The 13,000-nt window shown below is 34.9% G+C and overlaps 1 protein-coding gene across 2 annotated transcripts in view; it reads right to left on the reverse strand.

Moving 5' to 3' along the window:
* Positions 1–13,000, reverse strand: part of RADX (RPA1 related single stranded DNA binding protein, X-linked) — a 71,354-nt gene that overhangs the window by 23,615 nt on the left and 34,739 nt on the right. The window contains exon 11 of one of the 2 annotated variants that reach the window (XM_039233478.1): positions 11,903–11,940. In XM_039233478.1, the coding sequence (XP_039089409.1) occupies positions 11,903–11,940 (38 nt within the window). Of the gene's footprint in view, positions 1–11,869; positions 11,941–13,000 lie in introns of both variants that reach the window. The other variant, XM_039233477.1, reaches the window with a different exon arrangement.

Consider the following 13,000-nt stretch of genomic DNA (forward strand, 5'->3'; position numbering starts at 1 on the left):
AGTTAGCATTCCTGACTTATTTGTTCTAAAATATAGCATGCAGGAACCAAGTATAGGTTATTCCAAATTTTAAAAATTAAATAATTACATCTATCTTACAGAAAAATATCCTATGATTCACCCTGACAGAAATAAGTCAGAATATTTTCTATGCTTGTTTGAGTGTTGATATCAAGGACTGGCAAGGTACAGATTTTTATTTGAAAAATTTCTTTGACCACGAGGGAGAAGAAGGAGGAAAATAGTTGGGGAGAGGGAGGGAGGCAAACCATGAGAGACTCTTGAATGCTGAGAACAAACTGAGGACTAATGGGGGAGGGGGGAAGGGGGGAGATGGGCAAGGAGGAGGGCACTTGTGAGGATGAGCACTGGGTGTTATATGGAAACCAACTTGACAATAAACTATTTAAGGGGCGCCTGGGTGGCTTAGTCGGTTAAGCGTCCGACTTTCGCTTAGGTCATGATCTCGCGGTTCGTGGGTTCGAGCCCCGCGTCGGGCTCTGTGCTGACTGCCAGCTCAGAGCCTGGAGCCTGTTTCAGTCTGTGACTCCCTCTCTCTCTGACCCTCCCCTGCTCACGCTGTCTCTCTCTCTCTCCTAGAAATAAATAAAAAATGTTAAAAAAATAAAAATAAAAAATAAACTATTTAAGAGAAAAAACAACAAAATGTACTTATTGAAAGTAATTAAATGGAAACGAAAATCCTTCGGAAAAAAAAAAGAAAGAAAAATTTCTCTGAAAAATCCTGCTTTGTTTTTTATAGTAACTTGGGACTGTAACTACCTACCACAATTACATGCTCACAATTATTACAGATGGGTATGAATTCAATACAAGAGATATTGGCAGTCACTGGCTGTGAAAAGCAGATTTCAAAGGCAATAATTATGACATAGAGTTCAGGTTTTTCTTAAGATATGATGGAAAATTATGAACTGGAACTCTTTTAGTTTGAATACTACTACAATTACCATATGAAACACATGTTAAGCCTAACACACAACCAAGATACAGGTTAGTTACCTAGCTAAACTGTGTGTGTGTGATTCTATGTTATAACTTATTTGAATGATTCATTTTACCCCAATTTCTGGTGAGAAGAGAATCATGTTTTAATGGGGAAAATTTGAGTAGAAGACCACATTTCAGTTGTGAGACAAAACAAACAAAAAATCCCCCCCCCAACCCAAATTATAAATGTATGGATGTAGTCATGGTGATTTTGTTTCCTGACAAAATCTACTCTGAGAATTTCTCATTATATAAATAAAAGTGATGGGCAGGGGTGTATAGAAGCATTTGGAAGGGAGGGAAAACAAAAAGAAGAAGAAATAGAAAATCTCCACATATCTATAACCAGAGATTGAATGAGTACTTAAAAATGTGTCAACCAAGAGAAATCTAACATCAGGTGACTTCAGTGGTGAGTTCTATCAAATATTTAAAGAACTAACACCAATACATCTCAAAATCTTCCAAAAAATAGCAGATGAAAGAACATTTCCAAACTCATTTTATGAGTCCAGTATTACCCTGATATCACTAGAAAAAAAAATGACAGACCAACATCATCTCTTATTATTATAGATGCATAAATACTCAACAAAATACTAGCAAACCAACTACAATAACTTTTTAAAAGATTATACACCATGACTGTGTGGGATTTATCCAAGAAATGTAAGGGTAGTTCAACAGAAAAGATCAGTAAACACATAATACATTGTATCAATAGAATGAAGAAAATACCACAGAATCATTTTATTGATCCAAAAAAGGCATCCAAGAGCCTGAGCTGGAAGACGAATGTGGGAGGAACATTCCCTAGCTTAACAAACATCCTGTCCCAGGACAGGCTAAATTAACAGAAACCAGGAAGGTTTCTCGTATGTTCCAGCAAGGAAGAAGGTAACAATTGAGTAGGAAGACCCTAGGCATGTCTTATCCCATGAACACAAATACAGAAGTTAAAATCATCCTAAATGCTGGAGAAATGGACCTGAAGACTGATAGAATAAGCTCCACAACTGAAGGGAGAGAAGAGGCTACATCAAAGATGGAGCAAGAGACATAACTGGCTTTTCTAACACAGAGAAAGAGGCAGAGACTTAGACAAAAATGACAATATGGAGGAATTTATTCCAAATGGAAGAATAAGATGAGGCCACAGCCAAAGATCTCAGCAAAACAGATATAAGTAACATGCCTGATGAAAAATTTAAAGCAACAATAATGAGGATACTCACTGGGCTTGAGAAGAGAATAGAAGACAGCAGTAAGACCCTTTCCAAGGAGATAAATGAGTAAAAAAGAATCAGAGATTAAAAATGAAATAAATGAGATTGGAAATGGGCTTGATGCAATGAACAGTATAATGGAAGAAGCAGAGGCACAGATTAGTGACCTAGAAGACAAAATAATGGAAAATAATGAAGCTGAAGAAAAGAGGGAAAAAAGAATCATGTAACAAGAGAATAAATAGACTTAGGGATAACATTTGTATTACAGGAGTCCTAGAAGAAGAAGAGAGAGAAAAGGTTGGAAATTTTATTTCAAGAAGTAATAGCTGAAAATTTTCCTAATCTGGGGAAAGAAACAGACATCTAGATGCAGGAGGCACTGAGACCAGCCATCAAAATCATCAAAAGCAGACCAACACCAAGACACTGTAATTAAACTAGCAAAGTACAGTGATGAAGAAAAACATCTTAAAAGCAGCAGGACAAAAGAAGTCCTTAACCCACAAGGAAAATCCATAAAGCTAGCTGGTGATATCTTAACAGTAACTTGACAAGCCAGAAGGGACTGGCATGATATATTCAAAATGCTGAATGGGAAAAATCTGCAGCCAAGAGCACTTTATCCAGCAAAGCTATCACTCAGAATTTAAGGAGAGAGAAAGTTTCCCAAAGAAACAAAAACTAAAGTAGTTCGTGACCACCAAACCAGCCCTGCAAGAATATTAAAGGGGACCAAATAAATTTTTGAGTAGGAAGGAAATACCAAATGTGACAAAGACAAGAAAGGAAGAGAAAAAAAAATCTCCAAAAACAACAACAAAACAAGTAGTAAATTGGCACTAAATACAGATCGATCAAAAATTAGTCTGAATGTAAATGAACTGAACACTTCAATAAAAAGACAAAGGGTGCCAAAGTGCATAAAAAACAAAACCCATCGATATGCTGTCTACAAGAGACTCATTTTAGATCTAAAGACACCAGCAGATTGAAAGTGAGAATGGGGAAACACGCAAAGATTCTTTATTAACTACTAGCAAACTTAATCCAGTAGTACATTAAAAAATCATTCACCATGATAAAATGGGATTTATTCCTGGGTTACAAGTGTGGTTCAATACACAAATCAAAGTGATACATCACATTAATAAAAGAAAGTATAAGAACAATATGATCCTTTCAATAGATGTAGATAAAGCATATGACAAAGTACATCTATTCATGACAAAAATTCTCTGCAAAGTAGGTCTAGGGTGAACATACCTCAACATAATCAAGGACATATATATAGAAACTCACAGCTAACATCATCCTCAGTGGGGAGAAACTGAAAGCTTTTCCTCTATCACCAGGAATAAGACAGGGATGTATACTCGCTGTTATTTAACATAGTGCTAGAAGAGCTAACCTCAGCAATCAGACAACAAAAAGCAATAAAAGGCACTCAAATTGGCAAGGAAGAAGTCAAACTTTCATTATTTGCAGATGACATGATAAACTATATAGAAATCCAAAAAAACTCCACCAAAAAAACTTCTAGAACTGATATATGAATTCAGTAAAGTTGCAGGATACAAAATCAACATAAAGAAATCTGTTGCATTTCCATACACCAATATGAAGCAGAAGAAAGAGAAATTAAAGAAATCAATCCCATTTCTTTTGCACCAAAAACAATAAACTACCTAGGAATAAACCTAACCAAAGAGGTGAAAGACCTGTACTCTGAAAACTACAAAACACTGATGAAAGAGATTGAAGATGACACAAATGGAAAGACATTTCATGATACAGATTGAAAGAACAAATATTATTAACATGTCTATACTACACAGAACAATCTACTTATTTAATGCAATCACTATCAAAATGCCAATGACATTTTTCATAGAGCTAGAACAAACAATCATAAAATTTGTGTGGAACCACAAAAGATCCAGAATAGTCAAAGCAATCTTGAAAAAGAAAAGCAAAGCTAGAGGCATCACAATTCCAGACTTCAAGTTATATTACAAAGCTCTTCTAATAAAAAAAATATGGTACCAGCACAAAAACAGACACATAGATCAACAGAACAGAATAGAAAACCCAGAAATGAACCCATAACTATACAGTCAATTAATTTTTGACAAGGCAGGAAAAAAATATCCAAAGGGAAAAAGACAGTCTCTTCAACAAATGGTGTTGGGAAAACTGGACAGCAACATGCACAAGAATAAACCTAGACCAGTTTCTTACACTATTAAAAAATTAAAATGTATGAAAGACCTAAATAAATGTGAAACAGGAAACTATCAAAATCCTAGAGGAGAACACAGGCAGTAACCTCTTTGACATCATCCATAGCAACTTCTTTCTAAATATGTCTCCTGAGGCAAGGGAAACAAAAGCATAAATAAACTATTGGGACTTCATCAAAATGAAAAGCTTCTGCACAGCAAAGGAAACAACCAACAAAACTGAAAGGCAACCTATGGTATGGGAGAAGGTATTTGCAAATGACATATCTGATAAAAGGTTAGTATCCAAAATATATAAAGAACTTATACAACTAAATACCCCCCAAATGAATAATCCAATTAAAAAATGGGCAGAAAATATGAATAGACATTTTTCCAAAGAACACAGATGATCAACAGACCCATGAAAAGATACTTAATATCATTCATTATTAGGAAATGAGAAATCATAACTACAATGAGATATCACTTCACACCTGTCAGAATGGCTAAAATTAACACAAGAAAACAACAGGTGTTGCCAAGGATGTGGAGAAAAAGGAACCCTCTAGCACTGATAGTAGGAATTCAAACTGGTGCTGCTATTCTGGAAAACAATACAGAGTTTCCTCAAAAAGTTGAAATAGAACTACCCTATGATCCAACTATTGCACTACTATCCATTTACCCAGAGAATACAAAAACATTAATTCAAAGGGATATACACAGTCCAATCTTTATAGTGAATTAGCTAATAATATCCAAATTATGGCAAGAGCTGAAGTGTCCATTGGCTGATGAATGCACAAGGAAGATGTGGTGTGTGTGTGTGTGTGTGTGTGTGTGTGTGTACATATACATATAGTTGCCACACACACACACACACACACACAGTGGAGTATTACTCAGCCATTTAAAAGAATGAAGTCTCGCCATTTGTAAGGACATGGATGGAGCTAGAGAGTGTTTTACTAAGCAAAGTAAGTCAGTCAGAGAAATAGAAATACCACATGATTTCACTCATATATGGAATTTATGAAACAAATGAGCAATGGGGGAAAAAAGAGGCAAATCAAGAAAAGACTCAACTATGGAGAACAAAGTGATAGTTATTGGAGGGGAATGGGGGGATGCGTGAAATAAGTGATGGGTATTAAGTCATACATGTGTTGTAATGAGCACCAGGTATTGTATGGAAGTGTTGAATCATTATATTGTACACCTGATACTAATATTACACTGCATGTTAACTAATTGGAATTTAAGTATAAACTGTAAAAAATGCATCTTACAAAATTCAACAATCATTCATAATAAATTAACTCAGAAAACTAGGAGTAGACAGGATTTTCCTCAATATGAACATGGGCTTTTACAAAAACCGCAGAGCTAACATAATACTCAGTGATAAAGTACTGAAAGTTTTCCCCCTAAAGATGAGAATCAAGACAGGGATGTCCACGCTCACCAATGCTATTCACCATTGTACTAGAAGACTTAGGCAAAGCAATTAGATATGAAAAAGAAATAAAATGAATCCAAATTGGAAAGAAAGAAATGAAATGACCTCTGTATGCCTATGCCATAATCTCATGTATAGAAAATCTGCAAGAATCTACAGGAAGGCAACTAGAGCTAATAAACCAAATCATCCTATTTCCAGGTTACAAAATCAACACACACCAGTCAGATGAGTTTCTATAAACCAACAATAAACAATCTGAATAGGAAATTAAGAAAGCAAAGAAAGCAATTTCAATTTTTAAAAAAATTCAAGATTTATTTATTTTGAGAGAGAGAGCAGGGGAGGGGCAGAGAGAGAGGGAGACAGAGACTCTGAAACAGGCTCCAGGCTCCAAGGTGTCAGCATAGTGCCCAATGCGGGGCTCAAACTCATGACCTGAGGTGAAGTCAGAGGCTTAATTGACGGAGCCACCCAGGCACCTAAAGCAATTCCAATTATAATAGAAACAAAAAGAATATAGGAGTATATTCAAGAAAGGAGATAACAGAGTTGTGTACTAAAAGCTACAAAACATTGCTGAAATAAAATAAAGCATACCTAAATAAACAGAAAGATATCACACATTCATGGACTGGAAAACTTAATATTATTAAGATATCAATACTATCTGAAGTGATCTACACAATTAATGCAATCCCTATCAAAATTTCAAAAACTTATTTTGCAGAAATGGTAAAACTTGATCCTCAAATTCATATGGAATTACAAAGAATCCCGAATGTTAACACAATCTTGAATAAAAAGAACAAAGTTAAAGGACTCACACATCCCAATTTCAAAACTCAATACAAAGCAACAGTAATCAAAATAGTGTGCTACTGGCATAGGGACATTTCGACCAATGCAAGAGAACCGAGAGTCCAGAAATAAATACGTGCATCTATGACCATTTGATTTTCAACAGGAATACCAACTCAATTCAGTGGGGAAAGAATTGTCTTTTCAACAATTGATACCGTGAGAAGTGAATTTCCACATACCAAAGAATAAAGCTGAACCCCTGTACGCTGCCCTATTTAGCAACGTATTTAGGTTGCATTCTTATATTTAAGACCAACAACCTAAATACATGAGCTAAAAACCATAAAACAAAAGTAAACAGGAAAGAATCTTCACGATCATGGATTTGGCAATGGAATATTAGATATGACACAAAAATCATGAGATTGAAAGAAATATTTAGCAAAGTATTGATAAAGATGTAAAGAAAAAGAAAAAACTCACAAACTGTAGTTGATTAAAATAAGAGTAAATCAAGAAGGATATATTTTACCTTGCTAATGAGTTTGGACTTTTTTAACAAATGGGAAGCTAGTAAAATGTTTTAAGCAAGAAATATGAACTGGTTAGTGTTTTGAAAAGATTGCTTTGATGTCAGTGTGGAGAATATATTTAAATGTCTCTTATTACTGAAGTCTAGGAATTTTTATCCCATCAATATTTTATGGTTTCATTGTTATAAATAAACATTAATATGTGCAAAAAAAAGTTTTGTGCATTAAAGGCCATTATCAGGGAAGTGAAAAGAAAACCTATAGAACAGAAAATTTGAAAATCATGTATCTGATAGAGATTTAATATCCAGAATAAAAAACTCTCCAAACTGAACAATAAAAAGGCAAATAACTCAATTAAAAAACCATCAAGGGTGGGGCGCCTGGGTGGCTTAGTCGGTTGGGCGTCCGGCTTTCGCTCGGGTCGCGGTCTCGCGGTTCGTGGGTTCGAGCCCCGCGTCGGGCTCTGTGCTGACTGCCAGCTCAGAGCCTGGAGCCTGTTTCAGTCTGTGGCTCCCTCTCTCTGACCCTCCCCTGCTCACACAGTTTCTCTCTCTCTCTCCTAAGAATAAATAAAAATATATTAAAAAAAAAAAAAAAAAAAAAACCATCAAGGGGAGGGAGTGCTGGGTGGCTCAGTTGGTTAAACGTCCTACTCTTGATTTCGGCTCAGGTCATGATCTCACAGTTCATGAGACTGAGCCCCACATCAGGCTCTGTGTGGACAATGTGAAGCCTGCTTGGGATTCTCTCTACCCCCCTTTGCACCTTACTGCTTGTGTGCTCGTTCTCTTTCTCTCTCTCCTCTGCCCTCTCTTTTTCTTTCCCCTACTCTCTAAATTAAGAAAGAAAAAAAAAACAAGCAAAGGAAGTCAATGCACAACTCTTCAATGAAATCATACAAGTGCCTAAAAAGCACATGAAAAGATGCTCAACATTATCAGTCATCATGGAAATACAAATCAAATGATATATCACTTCTCACTGACCAGGATGGATAGAATAAAAAATAAGAAAAAAATAAACGAAGTTCTGGCAAGAATATGGAGAAGTTAGAACCCTCATACATTTCTGGTGGGCATGTAAAATGCTGCAGCTGCTATGGAAAATAGTTTGGCAGGTCCTCAAAATTTAAACAAAAAGGCTATCATATGACCCAGCAATTCTACTTCTAGGTGTATACTCAAAAGAATTGAAAACAGGGATCCAAATACCTGTTGACCAATGTTCACAGCAGCAATATTCACAATAGTTCAAAGGTGGAAACAACTCAAGTGTCCATCAATGGATAAATGGTTGAACAAAATGTGGCATGTATGTATATATACATTCATATTTACATATACACATGTGTATATATCTCATATATATCTCAATATATATATAAAGAGAGAATATGTATTATCAATTTTAATGTTTAATATACATACTAAAGTTTATTTTGAGAGAAAAAGAAAGCACATGCCTAAGCAGGGAGTGGGGGCAGAGAGAGAGAGAGACGAAGAGAGAGAATCTCAAGCAGGCTCTCTAGAGCCTGATGCAGGGCTCAATCCCATGAAATGTGAGACCATGACCTGAGCCGAAATCAAGAGTCAGACGCTTAACCGACTGAGTCACTCAGGCACCCCAAGTGTGTCTCTTATATGCAGCATATAACTAGATTAATTTTTAAAACTGATGCATGAAAGTTTAACATGTTTTCATTTGTTGAAACTGTTGATGTATTTGGAATTATTTTTGTTATATTATTTTGTGGTTTTTCTTAATCATGTTTCTTTTTTCCTTTATTTCTACCTTCCACTGTCCTGATCAAATTTTCACAATTCCCCTTTTTCGTGTGTTGCTTGAAAGTTATACCCCCTATACCTGTTCTTTCAGCATGCCCTTAAATTTTTAACTTTCATGTTTGAATTCACAAAGCCTACAGTTCATCAATCACTTTCTTTCTCCATAAAGATACAATGACCTAACAATGCTCTAATTCTCGTCTTCCCACCCATCTTATTTTAAGTAGTATTTTAGTTTTACTTTGCTTCAAATCCCATGAAATTATTTACCATAGTTATTAATTTTTACTGCCTGCTTTTAGTTATATTTACCAATATTTTTCCAACTTCTTTGCTCATTTCTTCTTGCATTTTGATACATTGTTTGGTTTATTTTAATTCTTTGGTAACTCACCCATTGAGACAATATGAGTAATAACTCTCATGGTCTCTGAATATCTAAAAAATATGTATTTCACCCTCAAAGTTTGTTTAGTTAGACACAGAATTCTAAGTTGGAAAACATTTTCCTTCAACATTTTGAAGACATTTTCCATTATTGAAGGCATCTATTGTTGCTGGTAAGAAATCTTCCAGTCTAATTATATTTTTTGTAAATGAACAAGTGTTTTATTTCTGGAAATTTAAGATTTTTTAAAATGTTTTTATTTTTATATTTGAGAGAGACAGAGCGAGCAGGGGACGGGCAGAGAGAGACGGAATGTGAAAGTAGGTGCCAGGCTCTGAGCTGCCAACAAAGAGTCCGACACAGGGCTCAAACTCATGAGTCATCAGATCATGACCTGAGCTGAAGTCAGACGCTTAACTGCTTAACTGACTGAGTCACCCAGGCACCCCTCTTTCTGGAAGTTTTTAAGATATTTACCATCTGTAATGCGGTGCAGGTTCACTATGATGCGTCTGCATATGAATTTAATTCTGCTCAGGATTCACGGTGATCCTTCAATCTAATGATTAATATGTAATCCTTAATTTTGAAAATGTACCCCTTCAAATATTGCTTCTTCTTGATTATCATGTCCTCCTGGAACTTTTATTAGATATAAGTTGAATCTTCTCACCCTATCCACCATGTCTTACAACTTCTCTTTTACCTTGCCAATCTCTTTACCCATCTCTGGTGTGATTTCCTCTGTATCTCCTAAACGTACTAATTCTCTCTTCATCTACATTTGCTTCCTCTTCAACCCATTGTAAATATATAACTTACAGTTTTATTCACTCCTTTAACTTTTTAAACATGTATTTACTTGAAAGCCTCTTTCTCACTGGTTTAGTATTTCCCAGGCTATAAAATTTTCCTCCATATTACATCTGATCACATTGCCTCAAATGAGCTCATTTTCTTGGAAAATCTATAATTTTTTGTTACCATGAATCTTCTGCAGAATTTTTTTATGGGAGTCCCAAATTCCCTAGGTTATAAGATGCTTCCTTTGAGGCAGTTTCACACTTACCCTTGTCAAGACCTTAAGGGTTTCACTGATTTGAGACTAGGTATTACTGTTAACTCCTTAGCTCGGTGTCCTCACCATTATAGTCCATTGAACTGTGACCACACCTCCACAATGCACAGGTCTAAGATTCCAATTTATCTCAGGTGACTTTTTCTTAACTATTGTCCAGAGAATAAAGAAAGCTCCTTGATACTTCCCTACACCAATGGGCATACTTTCTCTAGTCCTTCATAACCTTCCAACTTTATTTTAGTTCTACTTCACATGCAGGAGGCCTGTGGTCTGGATTCTCCTTGCCATACAGTTACTACACCTCAGCCTATAATCATTCATGCCTCTATCTAGTTCTGAAATGCCCAAGAGCAATTTTAATTTTAGTTCCTACTCAGTCTTAAATTTAAAATGTTTTATATCTGGCACCTAAAGATTTTTCATTCTTGTTCTGAGCTTTGTCATATATTTATAGTGTAATGATTTTCCCCTTATTCTCCATGTTTTAACTTTTTGCAGGGGATGCAGACTTCATATCCTTTTGTGGGCTTTTAATCTGCCAGACTGATAAGAAATCAACTGCAAAATAAGAATAACTCAAGGGGTGCCTGGGTGGCTCAGTCGGTTGAGCACCTGACTTCAGCTCAGGTCATGATCTCGCTACTTGTGAATTTGAGCCTCATATTAGGCTCTGTTGTGACAGCTCAGAGCCTGGAGCCTGCTTTAGATTCTGTGTCTCTGTCTCTCTATGTTCCTCCCCCACTTGCATTCTCTCTCTGTCAAAAAAAAAAAAAAAAACCCCAAAAATTTTTTAAAAATCTCAAAAAGCATGAAAGACATAAAGTGTTAAAAAGTCTAGTCCAGAGAGATGACCCCTTAGAAGATCAGATTTAAACCAATCACTCTGAGGCACTAAATTGTCCTACAAAATTACTTCAGAAATGAGCCCAATATTCAAACCAGTCAACCAATAGCAAAGAAAGCTTTACCTATGTTTATTTAAGCTTTACCTATATTTATTTTCAAATAAAAATTGAACTTCCTACTTTATTCTTCTGATAATAAAAAACAGTATATTTGAAAGGATGTACTGTCAAATAAATTGGTAAGCATATAAGTTTGTTTACATTTACTTTCACTTTGGTGATGATACCAAAATATTTTAAAGCTGGGACCAGCACTTTTCACAAGGACCTAAGCTAATATAAATAAAAATAAAAACAAAAATAATTAGCTATGTATCTATTTAAAGTATTCTATTATGCTAAACACAGGCATTACACAAAAATGCAAAATCAAAGCAAACAGTAATATGTATATAATAATGTTCCATAAAGATTTCAAAAATAATAATCAACATCATCAAAGCAACATACATTGGAAAATGTTTGGTACTTCAGGTCTATTACCTCTTTGTGCAGAAGTTTCTGGCTGAGGTACAGGAATTCTACAAAAGATAAAAAGAAAAAAGGATTATCAATAGTTACAAAAAGAGACTTAAATGGAAAAAAAAAACCTCATTGGTCCATTCAGAATTTATTCTAATTCAATAAATTTAGAAATTATATAAGTTTAGTTTCTTTAAGCAATGCATTAAAAATTTAAGAAGAATATATTCATATTATGAACAAGCATGTATATATAACATAATTCAAACACTGTGGTAGATTTAAATATTCTTTTAATAAGATGTATCCCACAAAAGGAAGTATTTACCTTTGTTAAATTTCAATGAAAGATGGCTATATATAATATGTATGTGTATATATTTCATTCTTTTGGACAGAAATTTAAAAATTAGTTCAATGGCCTGTTTTCATGGTTGCTTTGTTCAAATATTCTGGGAAACCATCTGGCCTAATTCTCCAGCCTCAGTTCAAAGTTTTCTATAAGCCTCATGCTGCTTCGAGTTCATATTCCTCTTTCAAAATTTAACTCCAGTATTATTTCCTAAAAGAAGCCATCCTTGATCTCTAGTCAAGGCACACTGCTTCTTATACATGCTGTCATACCACCAGGAATAAACTTGCATCATAGCATTCATCACTCTGTATTGAAATTACAGGTTTATGAGACTGTTTCTTCCACCAGATTCTGCTATAAGGTCTACAAAAGTATAGACTTTGTTTTAGTATCTCTATAGAATAGCTACTCAATAACCTTTTACTGAACTGAAATAAATGGAGCAAAGGGAAGTATCTTATTTTGAAACTGAGGAGAAGCCTACTTTTATAAGGAAAGATTTCCATCTTGTGGGCTATTAGCATATTTCTGTGATGAGATTTTTCTACTGTTGAATTTCCAAAACTAAAAGCATAAAGTAAAACAGAAATGTCATATTGTCAAATGCCACTATAATATTGCTCAACTTATTTTATCAATGGATTTTTTTTCTCATAATGGTAGTATTTGTTACTTTGCTAATGAGGTATACTAATGAACTAAAAAGAAGGAACATTCGTAAAGGAAGAAGGCATCCATTTCTTTACCTTTCCCCAGCAAATAAA

This window comes from Hyaena hyaena, unplaced genomic scaffold, assembly GCF_003009895.1.
Source record: "Hyaena hyaena isolate Hyena2069 unplaced genomic scaffold, ASM300989v1 scaffold_77, whole genome shotgun sequence".
Taxonomy (NCBI): Eukaryota; Metazoa; Chordata; class Mammalia; order Carnivora; family Hyaenidae; genus Hyaena; species Hyaena hyaena.